This window comes from Echeneis naucrates, chromosome 1 (assembly GCF_900963305.1).
Source record: "Echeneis naucrates chromosome 1, fEcheNa1.1, whole genome shotgun sequence".
Classification (NCBI taxonomy): Eukaryota; Metazoa; Chordata; class Actinopteri; order Carangiformes; family Echeneidae; genus Echeneis; species Echeneis naucrates.
Genome location: NC_042511.1, coordinates 3442426 through 3461153, shown reverse-complemented (window position 1 = coordinate 3461153; position 18728 = coordinate 3442426). Strand labels below are relative to the sequence as shown.

The following is an 18728-nucleotide window of genomic DNA, read 5'->3' as shown; positions in this document are numbered from 1 at the left end:
AGCATTGGCTCAAGAGCAGCCTTTCAGAATTTCCCCTGAGCTTCTAGCAGCAGCTGTTGCAAAATACAAACATTCAATTCAGCGCTGGAGCTTTGAGGTGGACACTAATAGTCCCCCTCTGCCTCCTCCACCCCCTCAGTCCAGCCCCGTCAGCGGTTTCCCAGTGACTGGGGTATGTCAGGTTATTTTTCCGCAGCTACTGCAAGCGGCAGACTTCACAGGGCATGAGGACGCCGGCCAGGTGACAGTCATTTCTGATGGCTCTGATGTAATCATACAATGAAACAGTAAGTTTGTTTCAATATTTTGCATTTTATTTTGCCTGGCTGAGTGTTTAAAAGTCTATTTTAGGGATTTAATATTTTACCTTCAGCGAGTTAAATCAAAGGAGCATTACGGGTCAACTCAAACTCAACAAAATGTCCCATAAAGGATGATGATGATGCTGCTGTGAAGTAGGTGTGGCTGAAAGCTCAGGAACAAACTACTTAATATTGTGCCAAATGTAAAAGCTGAGAGAATGCTGATGCTTGCCGTCATGAAATCATCAGTGGTGATGTGATATTTTCGTTAAAAAATGACACTTTTTTTTTTTTTAATGTCCTTTCTAGGTCGGCGCTCTTTCCGTGGCTGCATGGCCGGATTGCAATACTAAAAGGGCAGCGGCAAAAAGTGCGTGAGATAATGAGTCACGAACGCCATCTGTAATTCTCTTTTCAAAATGCGTCTTTAGTTGTGTTTAGCTTGGTATGTCATCAGGAACACAAACAAAGTGAGAAAGTATCTGTGGAAATGAAAGAACAAGCTGTACTTTTAGTGACCTGACTGCCCAAAATTAAGCTGACAAAACTCAGAAATCTACTGTTCTGGATTTGATAGCTTTTTGTTTGTTTGCTTTTTCTCTTTCTCAGAATGAATAAATAAAGAGATTATGTTGTTATACCAATGTTTATAGCCTATATCTTGGTTTCTGTATGAGCATGTGGCTGGCAGGGCTGAAGTTTCACACATGCACTTTTTTTTTTTTGGAAACTGTTACTCAAAATGTATGGGGCTGCTTGATTCGTGTGTAAAACAATAACACTGCAGCTGGATGGATGGTGGGTTTGTTTTTAATGTACAACAGACAACTGCAGTCTCAGTAAAGAAAGACCTTGTGCAGCACTATTTACACACAACATTGTCTTCAAAAGGTTGTCAACAACATTTAGAAAGCGATGGGGGGTGAGCCCACTCTCCCAGAGCTGTGCAAGTAAGATTTTAGTTTTTCGAGATGAGAATCAGATTTTTGTGGTGCATTTGTGGCTTGCATGGAGACCTCAGAAGAGATATGTACCAGGGCAAGAGCTCTCAAGCAAAGTTCATGTTTCCCTCTCCCCATTTGCAGGAGTCCTTTTTTGTTTTTGGCTTATCCAACAGTCTCTTTTATACTTCTATGTTGAGAGAATTTGTCCAACAAAAGTGTTTCGATATTGGACTTTAAAGGTTACAGTCAGGGTGACTGCAGAAAACCCAGTTTTGGCATCTCAAACCCGATTTGAGAGAATTTGTTTAGAAAAATGTTCACTTGGTTTCTAAGATGGCACAATGAAACAATTCTCTAACTCTGTTAAACTTTTCCTAAGGCGTAGACATCAGGAAATGAATTGGAAAAAGAAACATCTCCAAATGTTTCTCACAGTATGAGCAATTTTCCAAACATACTGCAGAGACACAGACCACACCGTGATCCTCACAGCCGGAAAATCATCTGAATGAACAGGACAGCCACAGGAATATATGTCGTGTAGCAATTTGTGGTTCCTAGAAAGAAGAAGCAACAAATGAATCCATTGATCAGCTGTATTAAAAACATTTAAGTTAATTAGATTTTTATTAACTCCAGTCCTCTTCTGATTGCCTCGTTACAAAGAATACAGAAAATTTGGGAAGAACAACTTTGGGTGTTGACAAAGTTTGGATAATTTCAGCCAAACATATTTAGAGCGACTATAGTTCCGTTAGGTCTCAGCTGCTCCATTTCTGTTGGAAATTGATTAATTTTATGACCATGTAGAGAAACCTACCTCTGCCAGAAAGGACTTCCACCTCCACTGTGAAGTTTTTCTGTCCCAGCCCTTTTGTCCAAATCGTGTATTTCCCTGCATGTTTTCTGTTTGAGTGAGCGGGCAGAGCGACCACCTGCCCGTCTCTGTACCAGGTCACTGATGGCCGAGGCTTTCCTTTCACCTCGCAGGGGAAGCTCTCTCCTTCTTTCACCTTCAGTTTTGAGGGACAAATGAGGTGTGGACCGACTGAGATAAAGGAAAAAATCACAAGGGGGAGTGGAGGAAAAGACAGTAGATGTGTTTTACACAGGGAAATGGGTGAGAGGAAGTGGCACATTGAAGAGGAAAAAGATATAAAGACACCCAAGAGAGATAGAGGGGAAATAAGAAGGGAGGTGGACAGTAAAAATCTTCAAAGGTAAAAATGATGCAACGTGTTGTGATAAGTTCTGGCACTTTCACTCACAGAAGACTACGGCATTGAGTTTTTGTGACTCCACCACTGGAGGTGGTTTTGGTCCTTCAGGTCCCAGCTCCAGCTTGGCTTCACACCAGAACTGGACTCCGTCATCTTCTTTACTGGGCCTGATGTCCAGCGTGAAAGTCTCACTCACTGGTTTCTTATTGGTGTTGTTGGACTGTTGTTGACCCAGTGCTGTTTGTCCTTTGTAGAAGGTCACAGTGAGGTTTTTAACAGGAGCTACATTCTGCACTTTACACTGCAGAGTGTAGGGACGACCCTCAGACATCGGCCCAGAGTGATCAACAAAGCTGATGGACACGCTGTCTGGAGGACCTGTGGAGACAAATCGAGACAGGTCAGCCACAGAAAAAGCTTGACACACCTCCTAACACGTGGGAACAACAAAATGATTAACTCACTGTAGACTGTTGCAGGGAGATTCATCTGGCACTGCCCTTCTACTTCCAATAGTGCAAAACACACAGCCTCGATGTTCCATGAATTCATCCTGTCCAAAGTCCAGACCAGAAAACTGTCCACAGTGGTCTGTTGAAAATCCTGAAGTTGTAAAAGGTCACAAATTGCATTATCTTCATGGTAGTCCACTAGCTGATTAGAAGTACCTTCCCAGTGTAATCTTAAATCGCAACCCTGCATTAAAAAAAAAATACAAAAACATCTTGGCCCAACCTTCTTAGAGTCTCTGGGTGTGGTGTCCCAAGTAGAGGCACTTTATCGTTTTTCTAAGGTAACAATGGAAAAAAAATCTTGTGGGTGTAACTGAGAATATCCCTGAGGAGATACTCCGTGCTTGTCTAACTGGGAGGTGACCTGAAACAACCCAGAACACTCAGACAGCATGTCCCCTCCGACCCATCTGGCCTGGAGTGACGCCACCTGGCCTGTCGATACAGTAAAGTCCAAAACCTCATCCATAATTACAGTTTGAAAACACTATGGCAGCTGATCCGCCTGTATCAACGCAAGTTAAAGAGATACCATTGAGGGTTGGCACCTCACACATCAAATGCAAAGCATCTACAAAAAATGATAAATGATGGCAAGCCAAGTATTTTGCAGGACAATGGTTCTGTTTTTGAGTGTGTGTGGAACTTTAGATTGACTAACAGTAGCTTTAGCTGTAGCAGGGTCAAACGTCTATCAGGCACCATCGAGGTGTTTAAGGTCCTGAATATAATGAGTAGAATATTATGTGAGATTTTCATGTCTGTTTTTACGCAGGGTTAGGTTCTTTATTGATTTCGTGGCATAACTTTGCACACAGTTTGGATTCAGAGAATGAGAATAAAATAATCAATCCAACCTTATTAGAGATTTAGTCTCTATGAGTGTTTACCTGAAATCTGCTGTTTATTATTTAATCACTCTGCCAATCTGTTTTACAGGAGGCCGAGAGAGGAGCCTGGCAGAGGAGTGTGAAGTTATCTTTAGATTGTCTTCCTGTTGATATCAACACTTCAATGACAGAATGTGGGACCTTTAACATCACTCAAGTCGTGTAGTCAACAATACAGACTGCCCTACCTGCTGGACTGCCCAGCCCAAAACAAGAGAAGAGCCCGTCTCTGACAGAGAGCAGTTAACAGCGACTGGATCTCCAAATCTGTGATGGGAGAGTAATAACACAATTAGTCTCACTCTTTGCAAAGCCACAAAGCTAAGTACATTTCCCAGGTCAGTGCAAATGCTGTGCATGTTTGCTTGCAATACTTGTTTGTGTTTTTGCTGCCTGAATTGGGCAGATTTTTGACCGGCTCCCACCCTTTTCTTCATCTTAAACAGCTGCTAAACAAGCAAAAAGGCTCACTCTCAGCGTAATACTCTACTCAAAAGACATTTATTTATCAATTCTTTTTCAAGTAAGGAGTGAAGGCACATAAAACATTTCTGAAATTCTAACTCACTAAGCCAATGGGCCACTGTGCCATACCTGACCACCAGACTGCTGGGCGACATCGTCAGAGGGCAGTGAACTCTTTCTTCTGGCTCTTTAGGGCCGCTGATGGGGGGAGAGAGGGTAAGAGAAGAAGGGAGAGAGGGGTGATTTGAAGGAAAGGTGGAGGGAGGTAAGATTTGTGATGACAGAGGCGGAGCAGGTGTGTTAGTGGAAAAAGGGAATGAGGTAGCTGAGGTCCGGGAGCGGGAAAGGAAGAAAGACACAGTGAGTCACATATTAATATTGAATTCAAGATAAAACAGGACAAGATTTCTGTGTTTTCTGACGTGTGGTTGTGTGAGCTGCCTGTCTGTAGTTTGTGTTTCACCAGATTGGTGTCTCAGTTTAGAGCAGCTGTTTGGATAAAATAAAAAAAAGCCAAAAGCAGTTGAAGTGCAGGCTGTTACTTTGAATATTTTCACCACTTTATCTTCCCAATCAAACAGGCCTTTCCTTCCTGTTTCATCACTGATTCCTGTAAAACCAGTGTTGGGGAAGTTGCTTTTAAAGCCCATAGCTTTGCTAGGAACGCTGAAGGCCACCTGACAGAGAAGTCTGGTCTGTCTGATCTCTGGCATGATGCTGTGTGGGCTGTGGGAGAGCTTACGTATAATCATGTGGTGGTGTAGTTTCAAAGGAAGAGACTGTTTGACAGCAGTGTAAAGCATTTAAAATATTAAAAACCAACCCTACAGATTAACTGACGCTGGCTCTCCAGGTGGGAACCTTTTAAGGGGTTTAAATGAGTTTTCTGTTGACCCCGTTAGGCGCATCGCTCCGCTTCAGCTCTCCTCCCACCTACCTCTTCAAACTGGAAGCAAGCAGATCCAACTATCATCTACTGCAGGTAATACATTAACCACTTCACACAACCGTACATCAAAAATGTCCAATAAATGTCAAATATGTCAAATTCAAGGATTCTTTACCAAACTGAGCTGAACTGGTGAAGGCCGCATCAATTCATGCTCAAATATTATTCAATATCCAGTTAGAAAAATGCACACTATGTCTGTGCAGATGTTTGTCTTGGTGCGGTGAGTTGTATGAACTTCTGAGTAATTTCCCCCCTTTCCTAGCATAGCACAGTCAAGGGTCAATTGAATTTTGCCATCTCGTGAAATAATACTCTTTTTAGCTGATCTATTGTGAACCATTGTTTGGTAGCGCCCTGAATACACCCAGTATGTTCCTCTGAGGAAGGAAGGACACCCTGCCCAAGTCAAAAGAACTCCCTTCTCTTTTCTCTGACTATTGTTTCACTGAATCCTGTGCTTGTTCTCCTGCCTGTCAGATGATCTCACTCACAGTAGCTCCCTGGTGTGTGTGTCAACATACCAGCTGTCAAAATTTATAGGTATGTTTCCCGCATGCCACTCTGCAAAATGAGCCTAATGCGACTGCTGCCCAGTTGAGTCTATTCATCATTCATCATAAAGCAAAAAGCTTCAAAAAACTGATTAATTGACGTCTGATATTTTAAAACCCCAGAACAGAAAAATAAAAATAATAAAAAAAACTAATAAAGAGTGAAAGTATGAGATAATTTGCTGCATATATATTTAATTCATCATGACTGACATGTTTGATGGACCGTTTCACCATCAAGTGTTTCAAATATTCTACTTCTGGATTATTATTTTTCCTTTTGAATTACATTTACTACCATTATTGATGCATTCACAACAAGCCTTTTGATTCTATAGCTCCAACTGGAGCTAATTTTTATCTTGCAAATTAAATGTTTTACATTATTTTTAATTTTTCCATTAAAATGAAACTAAACAAAGCTGTGTGAAAAATGCAGCAGAAAAAAGAGCCATTGTTGTATGAGCTGGTTTCCTCTGTCATACTTTCATACTGAAGAATTGTGTGTAGCTGTCATGACACTCACCTGGGCCGAAGAGGCGGAACAGCACAAGCGTGATTGGCCAACCACAAACAAACATCCTTCTTCAGTTTCCCCGGCGCAGAAATGCTGGCTGCTGATATCTCTCTCAAACACGCGTTACTGGCTGTGTGATATTGGCCGTGACACAGTCTAAGACTTATGAGGAAACACTGTGTCCTCCTGGTTTATAAGGGTATGTGGGTGTGGGTGTGTGTGTGTGTGTGTGTGTGTGTGTGTGTGTTTGAAACTTATAATCAGCAAATCCTTTGCTGTGGCCTCTGAAACCCACCATGGGCGTATTCTGTTGGTATATGAAGGGAGGAAGGAAGGGAGGGTCAAGAATAATGCAGTGTAGTGCTGAGGCATGGAGGGCAAGAATGACCGTGTGTGTGTGTGTGTGTGTGTGTGTGTGTGTGTGTGTGTGTTTGAAAGAGAGAGCACTTACGCAGCGAAGGTAAATCAGGCCTCATGTGCCCGGAGACAGTTGTGGTTTCTTTTCAGTGTCGTGTCCATCATGTTGTTAAAAGTAATCTTTTCCATATCAGCTATGATCAATAATCTTAAATGATCGATAAAAAAACAGCCTGTTCACGTGAATGATCAGCTCAATGGAGCATTAAAACTTCCTTCAGCTTATCGTTTTTGCTTTGTTTTCTTTTGTTTTTTTTTTTTTTTTTTACCTGTCTGCATCTTAAGCATGCCGCTCAGCTGTGGGAGGCCGCTGTTTGATTTAACAGTGGACAATTTGGTTAAACTGACTTTAATAATAATACATGTTATTTACATGGCGCCTTTCAGGTCACCTAAGGTCGCCTGACAGAGAATACAAGCATATTAAGACAGTATTAGGACCAAGATGTTGGCGCAGTTTGTCACTGAGATGCCTCCACCAAAGGTCACAGGAACATATTCGAGGATAAACCAAATCAATGCTGCAACTAAAGATTTGTTAAATTGTTTATCAGACACAAAAAGGGTTGTTATAAACGGACAAAAAATAGAAAATAAAAGAGCACAGAGAAGTCTAAACTAAATACAGAGTTGTAGATTAACCACAGTCCCATAAAACCAGCGCAGACACAGATTTGTGTTCATTTTAATTTGGAGTTATATTAATCCTGTTAATCTCTCTGTCTCTGTCTTCAGTCCTGGACTTTGTGGACGCTCTCTGCAGGACTCAAGCTTAGCTGGTTTAGTTTTCCAGATGTTGGCCAGTTTTCAGCAGCTGGTTGAAACTGAGCACTCAAATTAACTCTTGCGTGAACGTCCTTGAACGTCTCACACACTTCCTGGTTCAAAACGAAAGCGCTTCCCTCTCAGACTTTTCCTCAGCATTTTTGAAGAAGGTGAGGCCTTTTGGATTATCCTCCTTAGTTCCGGGTTGTTTTTGTGCTTTGGTCCTGGTCCTGATCTGCTCTTATAACAGCGTTAATGAAGAATTTATCTGTCATGGCTGAACTCAGATGGGTTCTCCAGACCTATTCACATGTAGACCTACGGATCCAGAGGTGAATCCGTTAACGCTAGGAAGGACCTCTGGCATCATTCTTTTTTTTTTTATGTTAGGAAAACGTTTTATACTCTAATCAACGTATTCACTTTAATAGATAATTTACTGGTTGCCAGTTTGCGAAAAATCCCTCTTACGCACGAAACATTGTCTACTCGGTTTTAAGAAAATGCTGTAAAAAGGCCCCCGTTGTGACTTTACACGTGAAGTTCAGTTTTCTCAGTAAAACGAGGAGTCAAAAATCATCAAATACCTGTAATAAATGTAATGCAACAACTGTAGATGTAGTAGGTTGTTTTTGTTTTTTTTGTTGTTGTTGTTTTTTTACTTCCGTTTTTTTTTTTTTTCTACATCTGCTGATTCGATTATGAGTCCAGAAAAAGTAAGTCCAGTATTTTTACTGGACTTTAAGAACTTGTTGGTGTATTTGTAATAACAGATGACTTATGGATATTCTTTGTTTGAATTTTAAGAGGTGAGAGAACTCATCTATCACCATCAGCACCAGCTGCACACTTGATCTCTTAATATTGTCACTAATTTTAAACTTTTGCAGCCCAGTTTCAGCAGCTATGTCTCATATGTCAGAAAGGTAATGTCACCTTCTCAGTGAATTACAGAGCTCTGTAAAAAGACGTATACACACCACAGTTCTGCATCAGAATGAATGATTATTTAACTAGTAATAAAGCCATCGGTTACCACACATAGTCCCTGAATAAAAAGTGACGCTTATTTTAAAGACAAGCTAATCTCCCATCTTCTCCCATTTCAGTGAGCAGAAATGCAGATTGCAGAGCTCATTTTGAACACTTTGGAGGACTTGAAAAAAGAAGACTTTGACAAATTTAAGTGGTACCTCTGTCAGAATATCTTGGATGGCTTCAAAAAATTTCCTGGGAGTTTCCCGGCAGGTGCATCCCACACAGAAACTGTGAGTGAGATGATCCAGAGGTACTGCGAAGAGCCCGCCGTGACCCTCACTCTTGAGATCCTGGGGAGGATGAGAATGAACGAAGCTAAGCAGAGATTAAAAGCATCATTTGAAAGTGCAGTAAATGGTGAGTTTATTAAATTTGCCTGTGAATCAAAAGCCAGATTATTTCCAGACTTTATTTATGTGTATTTACACGTCCATTTTTTTATTATTTATTTTTTTTTATCAACTGCAGCAGGTAAAGGTGTTGGGCCTTCCACTTCATCCTCTACCACAGCACCTTCGGCTGCTGCTGCTGCTCCTACTACACTGTCTGCTCAGCAGGGAGGTCTGGTCTTCGCCCCGGCAATCACTGGTTCCTCCACTGGAACATGGAATATAACCATCAACAGAAATTAATATGTTGATGAATTTTTAAGAATTGAATTACATTTTTTTTTAAACAAATGACTTCAAATCAGGCCAGTGTAACAGTCATTTTATATAAAATAAAAGCCGTGTGACCTCTCTTGTTTTGTATATTCACTAAACCATTTGCTCACACAGAGTTTACTAAAAGTCTTAGAAATGAAAAACCGTATAAGGTTACAAACCACCTGGTCCAGTCCCGTGGAAAGACACAATAAGAACATGTACAGTCTGTGACCTGACATAACTACTAAGGAACAGGCAATAGGAATAATGTTAACAATTGCTAACTTCCATTCAAAAGTCATATAAATCACAGCAGTGGACTAACATGCACAATACCAGGAACCAAGACCAAATTCATACAAATTCCTGCCACTGAGAAGCGTTTGCTTCCTCATGATATCAGCAGGTGGCGCTACAGGGCCACATTTATGTGGCCTCCCAGGTGACACATTAAGTTTTTGTGCTACGGTTTTGAACAGTTGTCTCTCCTTTCATTGATGAGATCTGCTGATATTAAACCAATCAAGCTGAATAATCAGGACAGATAAATATGAACCAGTAATCTTTTTTTATTATTCTTAAAAAATAATAATACAATTTTGCACACCTGAATTACCCATTTAAACTCTTAATTCCCCACCAGTGCTTCATTGTAAAAAGACGTTGAAAGATTAATATCATCTAATGATTTCAGCTCTTGAATACTAGATGGTGTGGTAACAATGCCATTCTCGTGTATCAGGGAAGTCAGCAGTTGCCCCAACACAAGTTGTTGCCCTGACCCCATGTAAGGTTAGTTTAACTACGGCCGGAGTGCTATGCTGGAGGAGGATTTTTATCAATCTGGATCTGGCAACCGAACAACTGCTCCAATTACAGGCTTCGCCATAATTAAGAGGCAAACCAGAAGTGAAAGCTGGTAATTGATTAATCAACTAATAGAACTTCAGCTGATTAATTAATAAAATAATTCCGATTGTGGGGGCATTAATGAAGTGATGACTTCGGGTAGAAGACAAATTAAAAAAGTTATTTTGATCGTGTGTGTGTGTGTGTGTGTGTGTACACATTCAGATGGGAATAAACAACCCCAAACTGAAGCTCCACGTGTCAGTGATGCGTTCACGTGACGTGGGGCATCCCTCCGGCCGAACGCGCTTCAGGCGGAAGCTGGCGCACCACGTGACCAAGTCTAGGACAACGCGACAAAGTGTGGTCAGGACGGCGGGAAGAAAACAATAAAAACAAAAAGACAAAAAAAAAAAACACACACACACACAGCCACCGGCGGTTTCATGTAGGGGGGTTGTTTAAAAACAGCTTTCTCACGTTTACGAGCCACTCTTAGCTGCTTGTTCAGCTTCCGCTTCCAGGTGACGTCACGGCCCGGACCTTGGCCAATGTTTCGTTCCTGGTTCCGGACCAGGAAGTGATCTTGCCATCTGTAAACTGCGCGATGAAGGCACAACATAAACGGAAAACACCGACACTGGCGGTCATGATTTGAAAGCAAGCGACTCAAAATCGGCGAAGTTAATAACAACAATTTAAAGGATATATACAAATAAACCAAAGATAAAGAAACGAACCCGCCGAGCTTATTTTTAGGACCGCTAAGCTAGCTCGCTCTTCAGCCATCTGGCAGGCTCGTCGGCCGCTAACATTAGCTGTGAGGAGCCGTTAGCAGCTCGGTTACTGCCCGGTGATGGCTGAGGTCCAGAGAGGTTGTGGTTTGGCTGGATATTTACTCCTCCTGCTGCTGATGCTGCACGGCTGCAAAGCAAGGATACACAAGCTCACTCTGGAGGTGAGGATGTGGGGTGTGTGGGGGGCGGCTAGCTGGGGAAGCTAACGCTGTTTGGGAGCATTTTTTTTAAATTAGCCGGCTAGTGAAATTTAATTAGCTTTGATGTCACACACTGTGTCACCTTCTGAACTATGACACTTAGCTTGAGGTAGATCATTTAAAAAGAAAAGAAGACAAGAAGAGTGAAAGTATCCTTGAACGGACATTATAAATAAAGAGGCCCATTGCCTCTTTTTCTTCCCCTTTCACAGAATGAAACTCGTTTCGCAGTCGACCTCAACAATTTTGGTTTCTATGCTAACGGCACTCTGGATGTGAACTTGACCTCTCTGCGCCTCCACAGCGATCCACGGATGAACTACAGCACTTATCCGGTAAACAAGTGTTTGTTTCCGTGCTGGTTGGTCTGAAAAATCATTTTAAATGTGCTAAAAAAAAAGAAGTGAATGCTTATTTTAATGCACTGTTCCTGTTTTATGACTAAGTAAAAGTTTACACACACACCACCACCACCACTTGCTTAATAGTAATGAAATCCTCCCTGTCAGTTTTTATGCATGATATTATATTTCGTGCAGACATTGCTACAGAAAACATTTCACTGATGGGGAGGAGAATCATTGCTGGTTTAAAAAAGAAAAAGCAAACTGTAATACTATCAAGGAAGGCCTCAACAGCAGGTTGGATTATCATAAAATTATTTTCAGCATCAACAGTGGCCCTCAGAGACATAATTGGAAATCTGACTGTAAATTTTGATTTTAAATGGTTATTAAATAGATTTAAAGGAGGCAGTGCAAAGTGAGAGTGAGATTTGCCCTCAGTGGCTGCTTTGTTAGTTGTACAAGATGTTCAGATGTCCTGTTTATGTTCCCATTTAAAGTAAACATAGTAAACATTGATGTTATTGATTGGAAACAGTTTGAGAGCAATGGAAATGTGAATTTCAGCCAATCACTGACCACAGTTCTTGTGTTCAGATTGGCTTCACCCTCTCCAGGTCACGGGTGAACGGGATATTGACCTTAACGGTGAGTACATCCAATTTTAAATGTTTCTGATCAACTATTTCACAAATTTTCACTAATAATTCACTATGATGCTCTCAATTAAAAAAAAAAAAAACAAACTTCTTTTTTTTTTTTTTTTTTTTTTTTTTTTTTTACCCCAAAAGCCTGAGGAAAATGAAGCATGCCCACTCAGTCTGAAAGAGCCGACCAACAACGAGCCTCTCATTCTGTTTCTTATCAATGTAGACAACCTCAGGTTTGTACACTTCAGTACCGGTGTTGAGCAGACGTGTGCAATGCTGTGTCCTGACAAAGGTTGACGCTATAATGTGTGTTTTGTTTGTGTAGTGTCACTATGAAAGCTATCAGTGGGAAAGACAATGTGCTAACAGCAGAGCCAAAGACTGATAAAACTAAAGGTCTGTGTTGATTACACTTTTCCTCTTTTATATAATTAGTCATATTTTAAAATCAAAATGAATGACCGGGCTGTCCATTGTGTTTCCTGCAGGTCAGAGGACAGCCAGAGAGGCTCCTGAAGTTAAACCAGAGACCAATGCAGAAAAGCCAGGCAATAAGCAGGCTGAGAGCCAAAAGGAAGCAGCGCCTGTAAAGGAAAAGACAGAGGAGCAGCCAGAAGCAAAAGTTTCTGGAGAAGCTGAAAAAGTGGATGAAAATAAATTCTATGTGAGGAGCGTTTCTGTTTCTATCTTTGTGATCTAGTGATGGAATCAGTTTCTAATCAGTATTTCCTTTCAGCTGGAGAAAACCAAAGAAGTTATTTTGGCCTTGGGCAAAGTTAACAACTCCTACAACTTCAGTGTAAGTAGTCCTTTTTCAAACGGAAGAAATATTTGATGGGAGTCACTGTTGTTTAAAGGTTCCTGTCTCTCCTTCCTCAGTTCCACATGGTAATCGGCTCGCTGGCACAGGGTCTGTATAGCCTCAAGTTCCACAACTGCAATAACAGGCTGCCTGGAGTTAAACTGCCCTACTCATTCACCGTAAGCTGAGTTTATTTTTGATTCTGTGTCTTTGTTAAGGTGTCTGCATTTGTTAACTTTAGCGTATTGTCTGCAGGTGGAAGTGACAGAGAAGAATCCAGGTGGCTACCTGTCAGCACCAGAAATTCCTTTGTCTCGTCTTTATATTTGCATGGCTGGAGTCTTCTTTGTTGCTGCCATGGTCTGGGTGTACACACTCTTGAAGCACAGGTACACACACACACATACAGACATGGTGATATAAATGCTGAGACTCCTGTGAAACAATATATAGCATCTTCTGTTTTCAGAGATGGCAAATAACTTTATATTGCAAGGAAAGACATGCTTTTGCATGCACTCACCGTAACCACATTAAAGCAGGACCTACATAATTCTGTTGAAACAGAACAGCCATGCTTGTGCCTTTTGTGGAGCAATATGTTGCTTTGATCTTATTGCACCCAGCAGTATATTAATGCTCACCATTTTTATTTAGTTTAAATAACTAACTAACTTCAGTCTCCCCATTTACTATCGTGGTTGCGACATCACCTGCCCGCTTGAGGTTGCATCAGGAAGGGCATCCGGCATAAAACTGTAGCCAAATCAAAGCATGCAAGTCACAGGAAGCTGACTTTCTGTGGCGACCTTGAATAGGTAAAAAGCTGAAAGATCAACATTATAGACATTATAGAGACTGGTTATATTAGATCTAGATTAGATATATTAGATGACTGCCTCAAAAACATACAAAAAAAACAGAACAAAACAGAGATCAAGTCTTTCTAAACAGGTGGAGCAAGTGAACAAGTGGTTGCTCTGTGGTTCTTCTGCAGTAACTGTTGTAGCTTTGCTAGGAAACCTGAGTGGGTTAATGTAGGTGTGCTATTGAAACATTTTGGATTATTGTGCTATGGGTTTTTATTTATTTTTTTTTTTTTTTGTAGCGCTATGAAGTTCATGTTGAAGTTTAGTTTGCTTGTTTTTGACTGAACATTGTAGTGCTGCCCAGCTACTGCAGTATTCTTACTTTGCCTAGTGTTAACTCAGTGTGCTTGGTGTATTAGCCTGAACTAGAAAAGCAGATGGTAAAGAACAGCAGAATTAAGTCGTGAAAATGTAGCCACTGTGAAATTGAAATTGTTCTTTGAAATATATATGCAGGTTAATAGGCTGTGGTGCACAAGGAAGAGGAAATTAAAATGAACAATTTCACACGCATCCATAGCTACATAAATATATTTTCTCTGTTGTGTTAACATGCTAGCATATCAGTAAGCTGAGAATGTGTACACACTTGAACCTCAGAACTAAGAAACATGGTTCACCTGAGTGTTACAGATTCTCTGATGTGCAAATCGTTTGAACATCTTCCCCTATGTTCTCATTTGCAGATACAGTGTGTTTAAGATCCACTGGCTGATGAGTGCTCTGGCCTTCACCAAGTCCATGTCATTGGTTTTCCATAGTGTAAGTGCACCACCACATCCTATCACATATCTTGTGTTTGCTTTTTTTTTTTTGTTTTTATTGTTTTCATACTGCTTATTGTGTTCATTCTACATCACGCTGCTTGGTCTGTTAATGGAGCCTCTTTTTATATCCCTCAGATCAACTTTCATTTCATCAACACCAAAGGGCATACTATTGAAGGCTGGGCTGTCATGTATTACATCACACACCTGTAAGTACAATTTCTCCAGCATGTCAAGTGCAGTTTATGTGATTTATCTACTTTTTGATGTGGGTTTCACTTGATGTGCTGTCCAGGCTCAAAGGGGCTCTCTTGTTCATCACACTGGCCCTGATTGGCACCGGCTGGGCTTTTGTTAAATACATCCTGTCTGACAAGGAGAAAAAGATCTTCATGATTGTCATCCCACTGCAGGTGTGTGTGCTTCAGAGAGCAGTTGCTTGTGCTTGTTCACACTGGATTTCTCTTGGTGATGTGCTGACTTGTCGCCCTGCAGGTCCTGGCTAATGTTGCGTACATCATTATCGAGTCTACAGAGGAAGGCTCCAGTGATTATTATCTGTGGAAAGAGATCCTCTTCCTGGTTGACCTCATCTGCTGCGGAGCCATCCTTTTCCCTGTTGTCTGGTCAGTGTGTGTCTGTCTTTGTGGTTCCTCCAGTTTGACCGTCAGTTTTCCACCAAGGTTATTTGAGATGTCTAGGTAACTGAAGCCCTATAGGTTCTGTATAGTTCCAGAAAGGGCACATTTTAATACATTTTGTAGCAAAAAATGTATGAAACTCACAGCAATAAGAAGGTGGTTGACAGGAAAAAGTAATGCCGTAATGACAGTTTGTTAGTTGGGATGATGGGCTATATGAGAACAATAGACTCCACTTTGTTCAAAAATATATGTAAAATAGAAATGTAAACATGACAACTAAATTAATCAATATTCAATTATTAGAATGCCCTTTGATAAATGTATTTATCAAAGGACAAAAATTGTTTTTATAGGTCTATCCGCCATCTACAAGAGGCTTCAAGCACCGATGGCAAAGGTGAACGCCTTATCAGTCACTCCCATGAATTCATAAAGTATTTTTGAAGAGTTGATGATTCATTTACAATTAAATTTGGTTCATGTCTCTTTCAGCTGCCATGAATTTGGAGAAGCTCAAACTCTTCCGTCATTATTATGTGATGGTAAGAGCGAGTTCAGCCCATTCTTTCACTTCTGCCATCAGTCATCCATCCATCTGTCTGACTTTACTGGACTGCCAGTGAAATTGAAATTGTTAACACACCATTGTTATGATAGATTGCATTTGATGCAAACATTTTCTTTGTCTTCTAGCGGTCATTATTCTTACAGTGAATTATACTGAGTCACAGTGTTTGGCACGGCCACCCCATGCTTCTCATTCAGCAGAGTCACTGCTGCACAGCCACAATAAGAACTTTGTTTGTGGCTGTTTCACATCTCAGATAATGTCATACTGTGTCACAATGCCACCTTTGCAAACCTTGAGAAAAGATAAAAGATAGCTAAACTGTTGATATACTATATTAATTGAAGCAACACAACCAATTTTGTTTCATTTCTCTGATTCTGTTTTCTTCTGTTTAGATTGTATGTTATATCTACTTTACGAGGATCATAGCCATTCTCCTCAAGGTCACTATGCCGTTCCAGTGGCAGTGGTGCTATGAGGTAAGACAGCAACATACAATAACAATCTGACGTTACTCTAAAGAAGACTGGTTTGTAAAGGTAAAAGACATCCTGTGCTGTAGTCTGACTCGGCAATGACTGGGCATAATTGGCTGAAAGGTTTATGAACGTGTGCGTCATTTTGATTTTGATTTGTAGACAGATTGTACATTAACCAGCCTCTACCAGCAAATGGTGAAGAACACAGTTAGTGTCCTCAAAGGTTTTATGGGATAGTGACAGCATTACAGGAATCAGGTTACGCTGATCAAATGATGCCACCTTTTGAATTTCATGTCAACTTTAAGAGTCACTGGCAAGACAGTAAGTAAGATTTACATTTGGACGAAGTGACATAGAGCTCATCTGTTTATTGGATCCAACAAAGCTTCCTCTTGTTAAAAATCTGTCCTGGTAACTTTGTTACTTTGAGATTGTTGGTATTTGTTGGGCTCCAAGATGACTGGAGCAGTATTCACCCTTTTGTCAAAATAATGTGTTTACCATCTTCCATTGAACGCACCACTCACTATCTCATGTGTCTTCAGTTCCTGGTGGAGGTGTCCACGCTGATCTTTTTTGTGATGACGGGCTACAAGTTCCGACCAGCATCCAATAACCCCTACCTGCAGCTTCCTCAGGACGAGGAGGATGTCGAGATGGATGAAGTGTAAGTACGCACGATCTGCGTGTACCCACACTCATTGAACCACACTGTTTTTACCTTTATTTCCAGAATATGGATTTTCAATCTTAAACGGTGGTAAGATTTACACAGGATGCATCCGCTCTTGTATTTGGTTGTGTTGTAAAATGGAGAAAAGTGCGTGCAAACGAAGCAATAACCAAGTATTAAAAAATGAAGGCACTGCCAAAAACTGCAGTTCCTGTACTGGCCACTTGAGGCTGTTTCCAAAAGTGCATCACATAGAATTCCCCCCGTTATTTCCCGTTATAACTCATCCCCAACTCCGCCCACGTACATTTCTGCACAGTAAGGGCATGGTCACTTTGCCACAAAGCTCCATGAGTCTTATCTCCCTACAGGCCCCATATCTTGGCCCATCTCTTAATTATCCAGGAGTTGAGTTCAGCTGAGTCAGGCCAAGATGGCAACAGCAGAGCAGCCTGCTCCGAGCTTCAAAGCTGCTCTTCAGAAACCTCTGGGTTTATTCTGTTAAGAGTGAAGAAGCCATGCTGTATATTTGTGTCACCAAATATCTAGTCTTGGGTTTTGATTTGTAGCTCAACCTTGTTTCTTGTGGAATTAATAGCTGAGATATCTTTCTAAGTTTCTTTTGCTAATATAAACAGGAAGTATGATAATGCCATGGACAAAGGGTGCATATTTCACTTGGATCTGTTTTATTGTAGCTTATATTTCTTAGTGTGAAAATTGTTTCATAATCATTTGAATCCAAATGCAACAATAACCAGGTTAATTTACCAGATTTTAGGAAAATCAGCCAAATGTATGCAAACTACCGAATGTTACACAGACTTCAGAAATTAAAGTCTGTCTCTGTTTTCAGAGTGACTGAGTCAGGTGCACTGGAGGGAATTTCCAAAGTGAAGAAGACGTCTAACGGACGTGAGCGCCAGAAAGAGTCCACCTTTTGAGCAGGAAGCTGCAACTGGCTGGCTGGTTAAAGGGGGTTTCCATGGACCAAGTCTGCCCCCCCCCCCCACACACACTGTCAACTGTCATTCTGAAGCTCTCCTTCTTGCAGGAGTTTCAAAAGGTCCCACTTCCGGAGAGGTGGCGTGACCACTGTCTGGCTATGCAAAAAAGAAAAAGAAAAGAAAAAAAAAAAAACAAACACCACACACTAACTTTGTTGGATGCGCTCCATTTCCTAAAAACACTCCACTCAGAAACTCTGAACAGTTTGAGGAGACAGATTCCCACCACAAGGATGAGTGGAAATTCAGGAAAGAGCTCTGATGTTCTTTACAGTTCCCCCCTCGTTCCCTCTTTCTCTCTCTCTCTCTCTGTCTCTCTCTCTCTCTCTCCAAAGATAATTATCAGAATTTTAGAGAAAGTCTTTCTTTTGGGTGTGTTTATATCGGCTATTTAAAACAGTACTTCTGCGAGCCTCTTAGCTGTATACTTTACATGTATGATGTGAGACCTCGTGTGTGTGTGTGTGAGAAAATGAATGTGAGTCAACACAAGATTTGAACACGAACAGCTTTTTTCCTTCGGAAACAATACCCCGTACTCAGGTAAAAGGCTAATCAGTATAAATAAAAAAATCTAGGCAACGAACTAAACAAGTTGTTTCTCTCACCCAATATTCAGGGGTCAGAAATGTCCCATCAGTTAAAATACAACTTCACCACCACACAATTCACACTGTTACTTTTTTGATTTATATATTGAGATATATATGTATATGGATGGAAGTGGTTGCATATTTCAATATATGGATTTATTGCATATTGAAATGTTATATTTCAGTATTATTGTTTATGTTGGCGAGGTTTGAGTTCTTCCCAGTCCGTCATGTGGATCGCTGCTGTAATTAAGCTTTAG

The 18728-nt window shown here is 40.9% G+C and overlaps 2 protein-coding genes and 1 long non-coding RNA gene across 4 annotated transcripts; 2 read left to right on the top strand and 1 right to left on the bottom strand.

Moving 5' to 3' along the window:
- Nucleotides 1-1105: 1105 nt before the first annotated feature.
- LOC115048533 (vascular cell adhesion protein 1-like) lies at nucleotides 1106-6567 on the bottom strand. Its single transcript, XM_029510073.1, has 7 exons — nucleotides 6363-6567; nucleotides 4463-4658; nucleotides 4057-4135; nucleotides 2931-3069; nucleotides 2515-2844; nucleotides 2067-2294; nucleotides 1106-1803 (listed from the first exon to the last, which is right to left on the bottom strand). The coding sequence occupies exons 1-7, from the start codon at nucleotides 6415-6417 to the stop codon at nucleotides 1733-1735; spliced, it is 1098 nt and encodes a 365-aa protein (XP_029365933.1). The 5' UTR covers nucleotides 6418-6567; the 3' UTR covers nucleotides 1106-1732.
- Nucleotides 6568-7581: 1014 nt separating this feature from the next.
- LOC115048708 (uncharacterized) lies at nucleotides 7582-9314 on the top strand. Of its 2 annotated transcripts, none has more exons than XR_003841089.1 (3): nucleotides 7582-7705; nucleotides 8645-8930; nucleotides 9042-9314. It is a non-coding gene; the product is annotated as an uncharacterized LOC115048708 (long non-coding RNA). The 2 variants fall into 2 exon arrangements; XR_003841090.1 differs by lacking the exon at nucleotides 7582-7705 and adding an exon at nucleotides 7743-7867.
- A 1308-nt stretch (nucleotides 9315-10622) lies between these two features.
- Nucleotides 10623-18037, top strand: gpr108 (G protein-coupled receptor 108). Its single transcript, XM_029497383.1, has 18 exons — nucleotides 10623-11027; nucleotides 11279-11401; nucleotides 12008-12058; nucleotides 12202-12293; nucleotides 12386-12456; nucleotides 12549-12724; nucleotides 12797-12859; nucleotides 12940-13041; nucleotides 13118-13251; nucleotides 14418-14493; nucleotides 14634-14707; nucleotides 14794-14911; nucleotides 14994-15124; nucleotides 15496-15539; nucleotides 15635-15684; nucleotides 16109-16192; nucleotides 16741-16862; nucleotides 17725-18037. Exons 1-18 carry the CDS (start codon nucleotides 10926-10928, stop codon nucleotides 17810-17812), a joined length of 1701 nt encoding a protein of 566 aa, XP_029353243.1. The 5' UTR covers nucleotides 10623-10925; the 3' UTR covers nucleotides 17813-18037.
- Nucleotides 18038-18728: the final 691 nt, after the last annotated feature.

Bases quoted from the DNA above. Each gene is read 5' to 3' on its own strand.
- LOC115048533 (XM_029510073.1), bottom strand. From the start codon at position 6,417: ATGTTTGTTTGTGGTTGGCCAATCACGCTTGTGCTGTTCCGCCTCTTC. The intron at 3,070-4,056 runs GTAGGGCAGTCT...TTACAACTTCAG, and splicing joins TGGGCTGGGCAGTCCAGCAG to GATTTTCAACAGACCACTGT. The intron at 2,295-2,514 runs GTGAGTGAAAGT...CCTTTATCTCAG, and splicing joins ACTCAATGCCGTAGTCTTCT to TCGGTCCACACCTCATTTGT.
- gpr108 (XM_029497383.1), top strand. From the start codon at position 10,926: ATGGCTGAGGTCCAGAGAGGTTGTGGTTTGGCTGGATATTTACTCCTC. The intron at 12,725-12,796 runs GTGAGGAGCGTT...ATTTCCTTTCAG, and splicing joins TGGATGAAAATAAATTCTAT to CTGGAGAAAACCAAAGAAGT. The intron at 13,252-14,417 runs GTACACACACAC...TCTCATTTGCAG, and splicing joins TACACACTCTTGAAGCACAG to ATACAGTGTGTTTAAGATCC.